The sequence below is a fragment of the Ixodes scapularis genome, unplaced genomic scaffold, assembly GCF_016920785.2.
Source record: "Ixodes scapularis isolate PalLabHiFi unplaced genomic scaffold, ASM1692078v2 ptg000802l_1__unscaffolded, whole genome shotgun sequence".
Classification (NCBI taxonomy): domain Eukaryota; kingdom Metazoa; phylum Arthropoda; class Arachnida; order Ixodida; family Ixodidae; genus Ixodes; species Ixodes scapularis.
In genome coordinates, this window is record NW_024610040.1 from 128,763 (window position 1) to 147,035 (window position 18,273).

General features: G+C 48.9%; 1 protein-coding gene across 7 annotated transcripts in view; it reads right to left on the reverse strand.

The window, feature by feature from the left end:
* Window positions 1-16,682, reverse strand: part of LOC120849061 — a 75,452-nt gene extending 58,770 nt beyond the window's left edge. For 2 of the 7 annotated variants that reach the window (XM_042287982.1, XM_040221152.3), the window contains exons 1-7: window positions 16,515-16,682; window positions 15,460-15,593; window positions 14,064-14,307; window positions 12,358-12,534; window positions 7,158-7,315; window positions 2,455-2,496; window positions 2,274-2,315 (exon numbers count right to left, since the gene is read on the reverse strand). In XM_042287982.1, the coding sequence (XP_042143916.1) occupies window positions 2,274-2,315; window positions 2,455-2,496; window positions 7,158-7,315; window positions 12,358-12,534; window positions 14,064-14,307; window positions 15,460-15,593; window positions 16,515-16,653 (936 nt within the window). In that variant the 5' untranslated portion in view covers window positions 16,654-16,682. Of the gene's footprint in view, window positions 1-2,273; window positions 2,316-2,454; window positions 2,497-7,157; window positions 7,316-12,357; window positions 12,535-14,063; window positions 14,308-15,459; window positions 15,672-16,025; window positions 16,418-16,483 lie in introns of those variants that run through there. The other 5 variants (XM_040221155.3, XM_040221153.3, XM_040221157.2 and 2 more) reach the window with 5 other exon arrangements.
* Between the last annotated feature and the right edge of the window lie 1,591 nt (window positions 16,683-18,273).

Sequence of the window (18,273 nt, forward strand, 5' to 3'; positions counted from 1 at the left end):
GTCGATGTTGACGCACGGTGCCCAGGCCGGGCTTGTTGAAACCAGACTAGCAGAGCCAACTCTGTGTGCTTCGCCGTCCGAGCTGGCTCGGAGCCCTGGTGGAACGCTTGGGTCTCTACATCCTTTCCTTGAGCAACGATGCTGTTCGTAACCGACGGTGCAATCCCAAGGTTCCTCGCAATGACCGTTCTCTTTCGACTGGGACTGCAATGAACCACCCGGAGAATGCCCAGCTACTGGATAAACTCGCCACCTTTCTTTTCCGCAACGCCAACAGGAGCCAACTTAAGCAAAAGAAACTGGAGGAGCAGAGAAGCAAGACCACGGACTGATGCACCTGTGGGGTGCAGCGTAAAAGTGTGTGTGCACTGAGCGCGTTGAAAGAGATGAACGGCGGTTCTGAAAAGGCCCCAAGGCTTAGTGTAGGGCCACAGGACAGCGTATCCCGGGAAAGCGAGGGTGTGAATCAAAAGGAGTCACTTCAGGAAACTTGTCCGTCCCCGGGGAAAAGAAAAAAACCAATTGGCTTTGGACTGCGCATAACAGCGGATGAGGCGGTAGCACTGCTGTGCGGGGAGATGCGCGCGGAGTCAGCGAGGAAACACAGAAGCATTTCTTTTATTGTGCTGGCGTGTTTCCTTCAAAGTCGTTCTGCCGAAAGGACATTTTCCTTTTCCACGAGGCAAGCACTCACCTGGGGTATGGCAATCCGAAAAATGCGACTGACATCTTGGATTTTCATTTGACAAGCAAGTCCTCTTTGTACTCACTGTGTTGTAAGATGTCAGATAGACTCGAAAATTATGTTTGAAAATGCCGATTGGTTCGAATGAATTAAATTATTAACAAGCATTGCTGTCTTTAAATTATTTTTTTTTAGGTGTGTTGTGCTTTTGAAAGGGGCGTGTTGAGTGGTTGGGTGACCTTGTGGTTGTGAGTATATAAGGATGTGGGACTAAATAAATCTTTTAGCTGCGTTTGACACGTTCTCTTCTTCACTTGTCTCTGTCCCTTCTACTTTTAAGTTTCTGTTTCTACCCCAGTCTCGGGTTAAGTTCCATCATGAGAAAATATGTTCGCTGAACGTCAACTAGCTCTGTTATGCCCTACCACAGTGGAAGCAATGGCTGCATACGGCTGGCAGTCGGTCGATGTAAGCCAACGCTCCTCCGCGCTGCCTTCCTCAACGGCGCTTGCGACTTCGCAGTGCGGACGGTGCACTTTGTCGCGGCGCCAAAACACAGTGCGCACAGCTGACGCGGTGCCACTTTTGCAGCGCGCGTCAGTGGTATTTGAACGCACGAAGCGGAAAGACAAACGTACTAAGCAGGATATCAATACGTGTGTGCTTATGGGAGCTCGACAAGACCCAGGGTTTAACATAAAAGTTGGAAAAACGTAAAAACCGGGAACGTATCACCGAAGTTCTACTGTATTTATAGGAACAAACGCATCATTTCCAGCATGCCCACCCTTGCTCTAAAAATAAGAGTTACTCATCAATCGAAGCAAAGAAGGCTCACCGACACACTTATCGGCACCCCTCGTTTTGATTACATAGGCTTCATGCACTTCCCTGGTTGTTTTCTTGCTGTGTCGCGCAAGAGTTGGGGTATCTGGAGAAACAGGAGGGCACACCCATTGGTTGCAATGGCCTTGAGGCTGACTGCTTCGAGGAGGCTGCGTGCTCTCTCACAGTCATTCACGCAAGGTCAGGTTTGGCACACGAAGTAGCGCCCGCAGGAGGGTGTCGTACCCGACGCTGGTTTTACGCTTGAAGAACTTGTTCCCGTGTTTGTTACACTCGTCACCCTCCGGAGCACTGGCTTCTTCGCACGAGGCAAAGAGCTTCTTAGCTTCTACAGCCGGAACGTTGTAGTGCTTGACAACACTTTCGAGTTGTGAGAGATGAGTGAATGTAAGGAACGACGGCAGGTCTTATTTTCCGGCATTCCCCACCTTTCTCCCAGTGCCTCCAAATTTCTTTTTTGGGCTCTCTGCAGTTGCAACCAAGGGCTTCTACAAAAAAAAAAAAGCTCACTCACGAGCCCAGCAACCTGACGGAGGGAACTCCGATAAAAAAGTGTTGCCTCTATGCATGCCTAGAAGCAAAAGCAACATTAGCACCAAGACAGCAAGTGTACATTTGTCTAATATGTATACACTTAAAACTCCATATTGCAAAAAGCAATTTAACAAAACTTCCGCTGGTCATAGTACGAGAAACTAGAAACAATTACCAAACTGCACAGAGCTGCCAAAACATATCTCACCTGCAAAGGCACCATCAAAGGTGGGCGGAAAAGTGGGGGCACCTAGAAGACAGAAAGGATGTTCCGATTTTTGCAGAGTTGAAGACAATTTCGCACAATGCGATATTAACTATGAAATTCCCGAGTGGAGGAAACTACACAAAGCTGCCAAATTGAAAAGAGTTGCCAAACAAAATCTTACCTGCGGGGATAACCTCATGGGCGAGCAGGGAGTTGAGGGCAGCTGAAAAACGGCAAGTACACATTCATATTTTATATTTATCTAATGCCTTTTGGGGCTGCTACAGGAGAGAAAAGATGCCACGCTTTTTGGATTATAGGCTATAAATGTCTAAAAGTTGAAATTTTATGTGGTGGGGACTACCCACAAGGGCAGACTACCCCTTATATGCCACTTTCGCTGCTACTAGTGCGCACTTGAATGAAGTGGACGCTTCTGCAGAATACAAACATTGTTCTCGATCGTTCATTATGATGCAATGGATTTTGTAAGCCGCAGAGTATGTAAATGTTGACTTGTGAGCTCAAGCAGGCATTTATCCAGGTGTGCTACGTATGAGAGAATGAAATTTGCTTTTGCTGACTGGGCTCTAGTCCAGAAAATACGGCACACAAACTCAACACGAAGCCAGTGAAATTTCCAACAAGCTACATAGTAAGCAAAAAACAAACTGCAGTGAAGGTACAGAGAAAAAAAAACACTTTTTAAAGGTCGCAGTTCTTTCCAAACGTGGCACAAAAATGAAAGCGACCCGAGAAATACAACCTACACCTTAAACGTGAAGAACACAACATTTGCTAAAAATTTCGGTTGTCAGTCCGCTTTCCTAAAGCAGTTTGAGTGGAAAAGAAAGTAGTATTTAGCAGCAACCATTAAAAGCAACTAAAAAGAGCTCAAGAAGACCCCCATCCTTTTTTAAAAAGCTTTTATTGAAGACTGTCAGACACCTGTGCAATCAAAGATCTTTTAAGTGCACTCTGGCTGCGCTCTCACCAGATGCCCAAGTGTCAGCCAAGGTAAAAAGCTCGTGCCGGACTGTTTAAAGACAGGGCGTTTCAATCAGGGCAGGGAATCCAGGGCCCGCGAGGCCGTTTCATGCAGACTCAAGGACCACATTTCCCAACTCGTCAACCGGCCTCCTTCTCGTCGGCTTCCTGGCAAAACGGCCAGCCCCCAAGAAAGGTTGCCGACCCCAGTTTTAGGGCTTCACAAACTCCTTTTTAGAAAAGCCGCCAAATCTAAGCAAACACGGTCCATGCAGGTGGCCAGGGGTACACAACGCGGGGCGTCTCGGCCAATCAACTAAAATTTGCTACATCAACTGTTTAATTGGTGAAGACGTGGTACCAGTTAGAAACTCGCTGAATGGCATCAAAAGCCATTAGTAAATTTTAGAAAGACTCGGAGCGCCTGGGAAGCGCGCCGGCACGCGCCAAGGCTCACAAAACGGACACAAGGCCGGTGGTGCAGGAACGTGCCCGCGCGGTTTTTCCGCCTCTCGTCGCCTACGTTTTTGCGGCACCAGATCGTGCCACTTGCGCGAATGAAAACTCCAGTGCACTACCGTACTTCGCACATGCTCAGTCTTTCTACGACTTTCTGGTCTAGTGGTTTTTGATGATGATCAACAAGTTCCTAATTGAAACCGTACATTTATTATCACTATTTAAAGATTTAATTGGCAAACTTGACATCATTATTCCGTTCACCGTGACGATTCGTACCCTCTATTGCGTGGCCCTGGCCGTATAGCTCACCCACGCAGACCGCACCAGAGTAGCTTTCGCAGCTTTTTTAGAATGGACGTGTAAAGCTAAAATGCTTCGTGACAGTCAGGTTCGAACTTGAGATGCGAAAGAAACCCAGGCCACTGAAAACAAAGCAAAACCAAGAAAGGCTCGATTCTTCCGACCGGGGAGCACAGAATGACTCCCGCACAAACCACATCCCGCTTGTTTTTTTTATTATATTTATTATCTATTTTTATTCATTCATTTTAAATTGTTCTAAATATTGCATTATTTTTTTATCGTTTTGTTTTTGTTACCCGTTTTTATTTGTCTGAGATAGTATTTTCACCCAAAAACCTGCCGCTCTCCACAGCATGTTTGCATTTGAATAAGAATCGTTCTTCCCTCCGGACCGGGGCTCAAGCTTTAAATATTACCTTGATATGAACTCTGACCGTCCGTAATGCCCCCGACGTGTCACTTGTTTGCAGAAAACGCCCCGCAAAATACATTCCACAATGAAAAAATATAGCAGTCCTGCATTAACCCACAGCACAGATTCTCTTTAGACCTTTGCAATGATCACCTTCTGGGTGCCACCATTTTTGTCTACTGGGCTGTGGAATACGTTCTGGGCATGTGCGGCAGCTCTCTTCCACGAAATACGAGACGCCGCGCACGCGTCCACATCCCAGTGACAGCATTTTTCGCCTGGGTGACAAGCGCTAAAAGGCCTACACGGTCGTGGTAATATGTGCGACACGTCACGGCAAGGTCGTCGGGCATCGTTTACGTGCTCCACAGGGTCTCGACATGCTTCGCGGCGGAGTCTCGATTGGTTTCGTTTTTGCGACGTCTCACCGTCGTACCTGCGACGAATGGCGAGACCCGTCGCCGTTGGCGCGTCTTTTGGCGTCCCACTATGAGTGACGCAAGCACGCGGCAATGCTGAGACGTCTGCCGCTTTGCACCGTTCTCGTCAAGCTTCGGTGGATGCGCCGCTTCGGGCGGCTCGGCAATCCACAGACGACGACGTCGACCTTTTTGTTCCCAACGTGTTTGTTTCTTTTTATTCTGGAGCATGTCTCCCTGCACAAACTTTTGGCATCGACGGCAATAAGATGGCGTTTCGTCATTGGCCATCTCTTTCTATTTTTCCGGAGAGCGCCTGCCGTCGGCAACGAGTGCTACAAAAGTCGGCCTCGCCCTAAACGAAAGGACCCGGGACCAAATCCCGCGGGCACCAGGTGATCATGTTCTAGGATTTTGCAACGTCGACGACGGATGCCCTGTGCTCTACGTCGAGGACAACTACAACTACGACGGACTTCATTTCAGGCGGGGGGAAGAGCCTGGAACTATGTTTGATTAACTCCTTTTGTAATGAGCCGCCGCAGACCGTCACCGCGTGAACAGTTGGGCCAGGTAGGTTAACACGCGCAACGAAATATCCCTATACAGCGTGCAATTCGCATAACGAGTGTCAATGAAACGTTAGTGTCGACTGATTGTGTGTCCATGAAACGTGTATCCACGAAAAGTTGTCTGCGAAACATGTTTCCACCAAACGTGCTTCGACAAAACGATGGGGACCCCATAACAGCCCTCACTGAAAGACATAGCCAACATCACTAGATACTGTTAGTTGGCAAATTCCCATAGAAGCCTGTCAGGAGAAGCTCAACCACCTTAAAACGTTTGTCTCCAGCTGATGCAAGCAGCATCTTTGTCACGGGCTATGGCTGCCCTCTGGACTCTAGCCGTGAAGACACCCCACGGCGTACAAAAGCTGCGGCGCTTTAATCGAGTGACCGTTGGAAATAGAAGGTGTCAGAGTAGGAGTGTTTCAACCGAAGGAACTCATCGTATTGCTCCCGGCTGAAGAAACAAATAAGGCAACAGTAGAAAGTAAGAATGCAAATGAGCTAATGTAAATTTATCATAATTATCAAGAACCCCCAGACTGAGGCAAGAGAAGGACAGCCAAACAGTCTCCAGTACAGCTAAATTGCATGACATCTGAACACACACAAAAAAAGTTGTAGTCTACCGTAAAGTTCCTAGAGAATGCCCGCCCCCGAGAGATCGCCCATCCCGTTTTCTCGCCAAATATCTGCAACATAAAAATACCGAAACATCGCCCGCTCCCCGATTCCCGTCAGACGTCACGCAATGTCCGAACTGCATCAACCGCGCAATTTGCTGTACCGGCAAATCTGACAAGCAAGTTCATAGCGGGTTCCCGCGTTTCTGTCCGCGATCTGTGCATGCGATATCGGCTCCCGTAACACACGAGTTGTTCCCACGAGTTTGTTGCACTGTGAAATGCGAATCTGCTGCTTCCGCAATCTGTGGTATCCGTTCACGTGACATAAAGTTTTTAGTGGATTGCCGCGTTTCTGTCCGCGATCTGCTTGCGCGATCTCGAGAGTTGATCCCGCGTGTATATTGCATCGTAAAATATGATTCTGCTGCATTCGCGATCTGCGGTATTTGTTCCCGTAACATACGAGTTTGTAGCCGATTCCTGCCTTTTTGTTCGCGATCTGCGGGCGCGGCATCGGTTCCCGTGACGGACAAGCTTGTAGCGGGTTCCCGCGTGTTCATTGCATCATAAAACTTGTATCTGCTGCGTCCGCGATTTGCAGTATTCGTTCCCGTAAGATACAAGTTCTCAGGGGATTTCCGCGGATCCTTAGCACCGTGAAACACGAATCTGCTGCGTCCGCAACCTGCAGTATCCTTTCCCGTGACACAGGAGTTTGTAGCGAATTCCCGCGTGTTTATCGCATCGTGAGACGGAAATTTGCGGTGTCCGCGATCTGCCGTATCAGTTCCGGCATCCCGTGGTTTTTAGCTGGTTGTGGATCAAGTTTTGCTGTGGCGTCCCCAAAGATAGCCCACCCCATGTTTCTCACCATTTATCTCTTCATTTTGGGCGGGCGCTCTTTCGGAACTTTACGGTAATCATACTTTCGAGTGTCTTTCCCGTCTTTTGTGTTTGGATCTCACTTAGAGCGAGGGTCTATTAATCCTGAATCTTCATGTAACCCACGACAGTTGTTAACCTGTAAAGAAAGCAAATATGAAAACCCGAGTTTGATATCCTGCCTGGGGCTTCTTTATAATCCTGTGGGGTGGTATGGAGGTTACCGGGGGAGTCCCAGAGGCGGACATGGCGAGGATCTTGAGGGCCGACTTCTGGTCAATCTCCTTCAGCAGGCGGGCCGGGAAGATCCTCTGGAGGAAGTACTTCTGTTGGTTCGTCAGCGCTGGGTCTGGCAGGAATGCTATCCTCTGATACCGTTCGTCTGTACAAGAGATCCAGTTTGCATCATAAATTTCAGTTTCTGTTCTCCAGGCAGCAAGCCTCGTTTGCTCGACAGTGTAGAGATATGTCTCATCCGCCTACGTCCCTACTCGTACGGCCAGACAACCACTTTTTCAAATGCTCTGGTAGCAGCGCTGCAATGGCGACAAAACCCAAGGCCCGCGGAATTGTTGCAGCGACGTGGCCAGTCCTACAAACAAAGGCAGTCTTTAAAACCGTTTTAAACGTGCCATACCCGTTCCCCAGCTTGGCGAGTGGACACAGTGTGTTTAAAACTAGCCAAAGTTTCTGTCCCACATCTTCATGGTCAAGAGCCTTGTTTTTCGTGAAAGTGTGACGTAAATAAAGAAAGCATGTGCAGGAAAAAAAATATTTTGGCTCATTTAACAGCACGGATTTTAGGATAACAGCCGCTTAAATCCTGCTCTAACACTGCACACGTATGTGCCGTCAATCTTGAAATTGGGGACCAAGAAAGTCTGGGGAAGGCTCAAAGCTTTAAATCCTCAAAGCGTTCTCGCGAAACAAAAAAAGTGCCCAGAAAAAAAATCTCCTGGCTTAGACATTCTGTTTAACGGGGGGACATTACCCCCAAAAAAACAAAATTTCTGCAAAAAAAGTTGATTTTGAAAAATGTCATAGGAACCGTGCGCATCTAATTCAAGCCCCGACCCGGGCGCCCTTAGTGGCAAACGGGTCCATGGCATCGGGGAGCTTCTGCCAGTCGCTGCATTGGTTGTGCGTTGTAGCAGTTGTAGTGGGTTAGCGCTGTAATTTCTGAGATGGCTATTCCGCACCAAGAAAGCCGCAACAATTGCTGCGTGGTCGGCTGCAACAGTACGTGCAAGATCGCACACAGCACAAAGTATACTACATCGTCCCTTCGAAGCCGTACGAGGCGGAGCACTGCGCCACCTGGGTGAGACTTGTGCGTCCATACAGGTTAGTAGCACTTCTTACCTTCCAGTTCGCACTTTATTTAAGCTGCTGACGAATAATACAATTAATTTTTTTTTCTATTCTAGCGACGATGGAACAGCACCGACGGCAAACTCTAAAGTATGCAGCAAATGCTTCACCGGAATCGAGAAGCGGAATGCGGTCGCCCACCTAAGCCTACCCTTGAATGTTTCCATCAGCCTACAGTGGGAATCGCAGAACGGCACGGAAAAAATCGCCTAGTTATTGTCAAGCTGATTCATAAATAAACATACATAATTACAGTCCACTCAACGCCAACTACATTTTTTGTGGGTGCGCTTAATTTTGTTAGCGGAGTACGGCGCTCCGTGACATCCACTTGTCCGTCGAAACGGACCTCCTTCACGTCGTACACGCGGCCAGATTAAAGCTTTCTGGATTTGTAGCCGCCTTAAACCCCGTCGTAATCACCCCGGGAACACTGTCCGCTGTGCTGCTCATCGCCATTGCTTCCCACCGATGATTCTGCACCCGCTACCGAAGAAGCTTTCCGGATTCGTAATCGCCCACTGTCCTCAGTGGTGTTCGTTGCTATTACTTCTTGATGATTCTGCGCCAACGGCACTGGCTACCGAAGGAACTTTCCGAATTCGTAACTGCCTTAAATTCCTTCGTAATCACGACGGGGACACTGCCCGCCGTGCTGTTCGTCGCCATTGCTCCCCGATGTTCCTGCGGCGACTGCCGCTAGGTCGCAGCGAACAATAGGCGACCGCCGCGACACGGCCGGCTTGCTCGCTTCCTATATTTACATCCACCAACATCTAAAGAACATTCTCAGAAAGTTTCATTAGTTTACACCAGGGACGGGCAAAATACATGCAAATTTGTAGAGAAATACAAATACAAAATACTTCATAAAAAATGTCTTAGTTACAAATCTAATTACATTTTTAAAAAAGCATTTAAAGGGCAACTCCGCTCAATTCCGAAGATTTCGGGATAATGAGTGATTTCGAATTAAAAAGCCCTAGTAAAAGACACTACATCGTTTGCTTCGCGAAAAATGGGATATATAATTTTAAATCTAATTTTAAACACGAGCGGAAATCGGAACTTCGGCTCCGTCCGGCAACATTGGCCTCGGACCCGCCAAGTACATGGCCATCACAGGGTACGAGATGTCACGTGATCCTCGGCCCAATGATGGGCGGGATGGGGGCGGGCGTGCGGCAGGCGCGAGTGTCGTCTGCACCGCACTCTTCGCCACGTTTTGGTGTCTACGGCACTCGACGACGTCTGCACAACTGCGGCATAAGTCTGCGACTCTGCGCACGTGGTGTCCATGGTGTGGACGAAACTCCGAGAGGCAATAATCACAAACGGTGAGACGACGACGGTGGTTGTGACGCGGAAGACGGCGGCAACGGCGGGACCACGGCGGGCGGTTGGTCTGCTCCCAAGAAGCGCGCTGCGCAGGCGCGTACGCCAATCACGTGGACACCGCTGAGCGACGAGAGACAACGTTGCTGACGTCATGCGCTACGCTCGATCTCGAAGAAGTAAAAACAAGCAAAAGGGGGCCATGATGATGACGTTTAGCTCAATGTTGGCTCCGCCCATGCCGTAGCCTTGACTGCGCTGTTGGTTGCGCCTGAATTCGCCCGCTTGAGTCAGCCGATTTCGGCAACTTGGCGAGTTGCAAAGTTTGCCGGACCGTTTAAGAAACATTTAGATAGAACTGCGTCGTAATATTTTATGTGTGGTCGTCCTAGGCGATACTGAAGAGGACTGCATTGTTTTTTCAATACCAAAAATGAAGCGGAGTTGCCCTTTAAGTACAAGATACAAATACAACCAAATGTACTTGGTCTCCTCCAAATACATTCCTCAAAATTTCCGTCAGCGACTTTAGGACACCTGCAACGGGTTCATTTTAATTTTGCATCGCACACTCGGGAGGTAGTGTGCGAGGCTCTGGTAACGTAATAGAAATATAATCACAAAAAAATGTAATCAGCTCGGACGTAATAAGGGAAAAAATAGAGAGCTTCAAGCAGCTTTTTTTTGTCTATTACATTTTGGTATAGACCAACAAAAAACCGAGACGACCAAGACGCACAGCACTAGCTAGAGAATTGTTTATTGTTGCAACTCGCACCAGTTACGAAAATCTGGACGACCCGCGCATTTAGAATGTTCCAGGCAAAAATATGGATGGAAATCAGGCTGGAAAGCATGGCAAGAGAGAAAGAGAGAGATTTTGTGGGTTTATGGCGCAATAGGGAAAGCATGGCAAGTTGTCACAGGCACTAATGTAGCCAGTCTGCCTGTGAACATCAATTTCATCACTTGCCCTGGACTAGCAGCGTCATCACAAAGTCACTAAACGCTTGTGCTTGATTGAAAGACACTGCATTCGATGCAGAATGTAGTTTTCTTCCTGCTCTGGACAGTGACAATAAATTTGAGGGATGTATTTTCGCCCACAAAATTGTATTTAATTACAATTGTATTTGAAATACCCACGTTTGTAATTAAATACAAATGCAAAATACACAAAGTATTTGAAATACGTATTTCAAATACTTGTATTTGAAATACTGCCCATCCCTGGTTTACACTGCATAGTGTAAGTTTTATAAATTATTTTTGACCCACTGATTAAAAAAAAGGTAGAGGTTGAAGCACCTTGAACGCATTTTTCTATGTTCCACTTTTTGGCATAAATTTCACTGTAGGAAAACTATTGTTTTCCTATAACACAAAAGAGAATTATTCTTGGGTGGTTTTCCAGGATAGGATCATGTGAGGAACATGCCTGGTTGGTTAGTTTTTCTACTTTAACACTCTTTTATGCTAAAAAAACTTTTTTTTGTAAAAAAGTGCATACATGAAAAAAAAAATGTTAATATTCTTACGGAATTATACTTATCAAGAACAATGCAATACAGTGAAACCCGTTTACAACAAACCCACGTACTGCGAATTATTGTCGATATCGAACTCACGGAAAATTTCAATAAAAATGTGTGCAAAAGGTACTTTTTATAACGAACAACATATTGGCTATATCAAAGGCCCGGAAAGGCTGCCAAAAACGCACAAACAGTTGTAGCATGTCCCTTCTCCCGCCCAAAAAAGTGGGAAAGATAATTCCAAGAGCTCAAATTGCGAGCCAAATTGAGCAAAGAGAAGTGATCCAGAAGGGGCTAGAAATACCCTCTGCACACACGCACAGAAAAAACTTTATCCCAAAACGGTCGCACACAAAGAGATGCGATTCAAAAGGGGAAGCTAAAAGAACAAAATGCATGCATACAAAAAAAAATAAAAAAACAAAACCTTTAGCGCATTGTTACGAGGCGGAAGCGAAGAGATGAGAAAGAAAAAGAAGCTCGCGCCTTTCAACGAACGCATCGCCGAAGTTTGTTGTAAATGGTTTTTGCTGTATCAAATTACTAGCTATATCGATCGAACTGATCATAGCATTTCCTTCCGTTTGTTATAAACGGGTTCGGCTGTATAGTAAAATAACTAGCTGGATATGTGCTATTGGTCTTCCTAAGACTATATTAAACGTGCGAGTCACAAATTTTTATTTTATTTAAAATTGACGTTGTTTTTAAGCAAACAGACCGACTCGCATATTGTAACATCCGTAACAACCTTCGGAATTGACATAGGACAATGAAATTTGGCAGGGGTGGTCTTGCCATTCATATAAACTTTTACTGCAAATATGACTGAAACCAAGCAACCAAGCAAAGAAGTCGACTTTTTTGATTGGTGCCCCCCTTAATGCGAGAGTGGTGCGACAGCGCTCGGTGGGGTTTTTGGAAGTCTCTTTCTACTGGAACTTAGTCGAGACATTTCCTTGCTAAATACAGCGGAAAAACTGTGACTTCCCATCGCGTGAGAGGTACTGAGGCGCCGACACATTGCACAACCCCGGGACGTCAGGTGGCGAGACCCAAACGAGCAAAAGAGGTAGTCCCCGTTAATCCCTCTAAAAACTTGTCCAGAGAAAGACGGAAGCGAGCAGTGACCGGCAAAGGGTCCGTCGAAGCAAAGCTCGTGCCCCGCCGGCGAGAAACTTGCCCGTGCTGCCGGGGTCAAAGTAGTGCGGCACGTTGTGCGACGTGCCCAGCTTCTCTCTGAGCGAGCATGCACACTCGGGGGTGGTGGTCACGTAGAGCACGGCCATGTCGCACGACAGGTGGCCCAGCACCTCCGTCACGTCCGCCACGCCCAGGCTGAGGCTCACTTCCCTCCACTCTGCACAGGGTTGCAAGACAGGGGACACTTCGGGACCGACGAAAGCCCACCAAAGGATGAGCCCAATTGTGGTTATCTGTTAGCTGTTATGTGCCTCTAGGCTTCAGCAGGCACTATCCCGGTTCTAGGAGGGAATTGCACCCAAATCATTCTCCACCAAACGAGTCTCTAGATACTTTTACAAGCATATTTTGAACGTCAACTCTGAACTTTCATTTACTCGTCGTTACCGTATCGTTTTCCTATTTGTGCGTCGTGCACATTCTACGAATGACCTCCTACGAAGATTAGAGTTTCTGAGAATAATTAAGTATTATTATCATATCTTTCTCGCCAGCTTAGAAACTGTATAATCGACGAGGGTTTAAGGATCCAGCAGATGCTCCGCTCTCACTGCCTCGCACCAAGCTTTGGCTGCACATGACGGAGCACCTCCCGGTCGAACTGCGGTCGCCGACCACAGTGCGACCGGCAGAGCGGAGATGTCGACGACCGAGAGGTTCGACAATGATGGCCCTAATGCTTCGAAATGAATAACTCAGCTTGCGTAACTTTATTACAATGCCAAGTAATGGTGTCCGCGCCAAGGAAAATAAGGCCTCGCAGAAACTATACTTGACAGCCATAACGGCCCACTGCCAAAGCTGTAAAATGAGTGCGCAATGGCCAACATGTCCAGTTTGTTAGGTGTTAGTGAAAGAACACACAAACGGTACAAACTATGTCAAACTTTAATGGATCACGATGAGGCTAAGAAAGATTGTGCACCAACTTGAGAAATGCCGGACAAGTCTCGGGAAATGCTCATTCCCAAAAACGCCCCCTCCATTTTATGAATTTGCAATGCACCACCTGCGTTCCCCGTAGCGAGTGCAGTGCTTTGACGAGGAATATGACGCCCTGCGTGCAAGTTCACCAATATCTGGCGCCTGGAAAGCATCGCCGACTGGCGCATTTGACACGTCCTCAATCACGGTCCTCCCATTTCTGCCTAATGACATCATAGAAGTGCCACGCTATTGCTCGTTGCAATCCTGGCAGCGGTGCAATGGCAGAGGTGGAATCGGCAGACCCCCGTTTTGCTGCGGGTCGCTCTGCAGCTTCACAGTGTGTGGAAGCTCAAGCAGCCAGGAACTGGGATGCCAGGACAATGGCAAAGCTCGCATTTGCTCCTATTCTTTGACGGGACTCGTTCAACCAACTGCCGAGATTGTGACCTCCAACGACGTGACATTGCCATTTTGAGAACATGTTTTCGATGCGCCACAGTTAATTCGCATCAAGCTCGTGCACAAAGTTGAAGGAGACGAGAAGCGCGAGATTCCGCCGTCTCGTCGCAACGGACCGACCTTGCCGGCCTGTTTCGCGACGCTGCCGCCGTGCATCTTGGGAACTTTGGCGGAGCGTCTGCACGAGCGGCCTCGTGCTGCCTCCCACGGACTGAGGTCGTACGCCCGGTGGGGTCCCGCGGTCTACGGCTGCAACCGGGACGAGAGCCGGCCTCGAAAGCTCCGCGAAAGACCGCTCACCACTGTACACCGTGCGCATGGGAAACTCGAAGCCCGCCCCGGTGACCGTCACCCAGTAGCGTCCCGCCGCCGACTTGTGGGAGCCCACCCAGATGCTGCTGCACCTGAAGCGCATGTGGTCCGGCCGCCCACCCGGGGGTGAACCCGCCTCGACGGGGGGGGCCACCACGTCGCCCGCCCAGGGAAGAGGAGACGGCGGCGACTGCACCAACACCACCGTCGGTCTGTCGGGATCTGAAGACTCCTGTCGGAAGAAGCTGCGCTTCAGAGCCAAAGCAAGCAACGGCGGTTGCATAGAAACGTGCTTCTCCTTTGAGAACCAGTAACACATAGTAGACCCCTTTCGAAAGTCATGCGTTGATTGCTAGAAGGTCTGAACCTCCGCACAATAGCTGAACGAACGACAGCGTGGAACGTACCGGTTTAAAATTACGTACGACGGCAATAAGGTGAACCACGGGACGCCACGATGCGTCATTGTGGTCATGTGACTGGTGCCACTGCCGGTCATATGACTAACGTGTGCCGGGCCACGCCGATCTACTCGGCGTCTAAGTGCGACGTTGTAGGGTCGCCCGACGTCTCCATTATGTTGCACGAGTCATGGTCCAAAGTCGCGGTGTCGCACGATGTCGTCGTCAACAGAGCCAGTAACATTGGGCGTCAAGTTGCAGTGTAGCACAACACCATGCGAGGTTATCACACTGTGGGACGTGGGGTTGTGCGACGTCACAATGTCACCAGACGTTGCAGCATCACATGGCACTGTACCAGATGATGTGGTGTTATGTGAAACCACCACTCGACACTGTAATGTCACATGACATCACACCGTCATGTGATCTTAGGAGGTCAAGCGTGGATGCTACGGGGATGTTTCACAGGGTCACGTCACATGACATCCACTGTCGAATGATGTTAGGAGGTCAAGCGTGGTACAGCACTAATCAGTCTGCATCATACGGGATGTTTCTGTGGTAGATCAAAAGAGCGCTCAAATTTTTAAATGAAGTCCAACAATTCATAACATTGCTTGTTTGTCCGAACCTCAATAGCTAAATTTAGCAGCAAAACTGCTCCACCAAATTAAGCGGAAACTGCTTAGAAGGAAAGCCTGAATCGGTATATAACTGACACAGTGTCGCATCGTACATAACACCGTGTCACAGAATGCAATGTCGCGTGACGTCATGCAGCGTTTTATCACACCACGTGACACAAGTGGTGCCATGATCGGTGGAAACCCGGAGTGAGGAGGGGAACACATGTGCCGGAGAAAGGGGCGCTTTGACTCCGTGCCGAAATTCCCGAAGCAATGCACCAACAAAGGCAAGAAGAAGGTGCAAGGGAAGGAGAGCCAGAGATTGCGTGCACCTGAGCCAGGATCCTCACTCACCAGGAGACGGCGCACCTCCTCGGAGAGAGCCACGCTGCCCCCTTGGCTTTCAGTGCCCACATGGTGGTTTATCACCACCATGGGTGCCTCCTCGTGGCACTCCAAGTCCATGCCTGCCGAGATGGTCAGGAACTCTGCCCATTCACATGCACATTGTTAGTCGGACACCGAGCACCTTGGGGCACCAGGCTCGTCGATGGGGGTGGCATTTACTGGACGAAAAAAGTACATTTTCAAGCATCATGGGCCTAACCGACAAAGGGCACCTGGCACGCCATGGCGACTAATTCACCCGGGGACTTTCCGACAGGCAACCAGAAAGCTCAGTAGCGCCTTTTCCGTAAAGAGTATTCGCTAGATGACATATTTGAAAGCGTCGTTCGCAGTGCATGCTCACTTCCGTTCACAACGCATGCTCAGGAAAGACTTCCATTCGTCATTTGTCAATCGCAGCGATCTGTGTGGTGTGGAATGCATTCCTCATTTAGAGAGAGCCGCGGGCCCACACTCGTGTAAGTTTGTGCTCGCCATCGGCATGCACTCGGAACAACTCGGCTCAAGCCCACCATTGGAAATGAACAACTTTCCGACTGCTTCCGGTGTGCTAGGCTGGCGCCCAGTCGAGAACCAAAGTCCGTCAAGGGACACCACTGGCAGGATGAGAACGACGAAGTTTTTTTGTCCCGTCTCGTGAGCTTGGAGCGTGCACGCGCAGTCAAAGCACGGCGGAAGGCAACTGTCGCTTCCCACTCGGCTGACAAGGTGGTGGAAACCACGAACTAGCCCGCAGATTAGCTCCACTAACTGGCTCGCCGGACCAACCCGATTCCAATCTCAGCGAAGGTGGGAAGCGTGATCACGTTCAGCAAGAACGACACTCGACTAGTCCAAAGAGCAACAGCTTCCACCGCCTCGTCAGCTGGGCTGTAAACGAAGCACCCTGAAAACGACCATGTGCGCCCAAAGCTACCCCCCCCCCCCCCCCCCTTAAGACATTGCCGCAAAACCAAGATTGTCTACGAACATTTTTAAGCAAGTTTCCGCCTTCCTCTCACCTCCTATGCCAGCCGCCGATTCCCCCCGGCGACTAGCCCGGTGGACGGTGAACCGGGTGAACTGTTCAGAATGAATGGATGAATTGTAAATATTCCTACCTCGTTGGAAATATCCGAAACATTCTGTATCTAGAAACATACAACGGTAATTTTTGTTTTAGGCGGTAGTTTGCGCCACCTACCCTACATCATTTCGAGACACGAGACAAAAAACCGGCAAAAAACACGCTGTGCGGTCGCCACCACTAGAGCACTATATAGCTCCTACGGAGCAGAGTAGCGCAATCCTTTGAACTCCGTGTTTTGCCGACAACATGGCCGACAGAGCGGATCGGCGCGAGTCACGTGGTACTCAGGGTTCCAGGAGGCGGCCAGCCCTATGGGAGAATACATGGAGATCGACTCAACACGGCTGATTAAAAAATGAACGCCGAGTTCACACTTTTCAAAACTAGTCTGTCATGAATTTAGTAAAGCACTAAACATTTTATCAAAGTTTTAATAATATCGGATGCGTGTGCAAATTTTGAGAAGGCAATTTCCAAGGCAATGGCGTTTGAAGCAGACGATTTTTGCTCGCAGCGGAGATGGGCTTTTCGGGTTGGCCGGAGCGGGTCACGTGAATGGTGTGACGTCGCCGTGTCGTCTGCTGCATGATGCCGCTCAGGCAATTTTTTAAAAAAAAGTCACGTCCTTTCGGGGCACAAAACTTAGCGAAAATTATTCTAAAATGTTCCATTATTATGTCAAAAACGATTGCCATTCCGTACATCCCCACAATACTGAAGAAACAACGATTTTCTCACGTTCTCCATGCATTTCTGACCGCAGTTGGAACCTCCGGGCGTTTGCCACTAGTCGCCGAGAGGCGGCGTTCTAGATTGCGCTACTCCACGCTACTCTGCTCCGAAGGAGCTATATAGTGCTCTAGCCACCACCGCCACGGTGTTGTGTTGTATTTATGTTGTGTTTTGTCCAGCGCGCCGCTTTTTGTTTTGCTTGTTGAGCTCTTTTTAGTTCGCCTAGTTCCCGCCGCTCCCGCTGGCGCCACAGCTCAGCTGTAGAGTAAACTGTTGTAAACAGCACACGCAAGGAGGTGGCGTCCCTATCCCCAATGCATGGAGTGAAGTGTAACGGAAGTAGGCGTGGCCACGAGCCGCAACGAGCATTTCTTGACCAATGGGAAGCCTAGTGAGTGGGCGCCGCCATTAATTTCGGTGCAAACAACCGTGTTGCCATGACATTTCCGTGGCAACGCGACTGTGTGCACCGAAAGTAATGGCGGCACCCACTGTTATTTGAAACAGCGTTTAATGGGAGACTTTTATATTATAAACGAACACCTGATTGCCCAGCAGAAAGTAAGTAACTAGAATTGAGACGCTCTAGACGACGTACCGTGAAGGACTTGGCGGTGCGCAACGCATTTTTTAATAAACAGCAGCAGCAGATCGCACGAGCGCGCATGCAAGCCAGGAGCGCACAGAACGGGCTCGCGCTTCCAGTTCTGACTTCGCTCGCACATAATGTGGAACTAAGTATAAACACTCACGCTGCAAAGCATTTGCATCGTGGACGCCCACGGCGGACGCCGACCGCATCGAAAGCTAGCCTCGTGAAGCACACGCCGGAGCAGATTAGAACCCGTACGAAAATGTCAGATTCAGGCCGGAATGAAAAATGCCAGTTCCGCCTAGACCCAAAATTGGGGCACCAGTTTGTATCCAGCCTGGAACCGCGCAGTTGCAGCCCCAGTTTT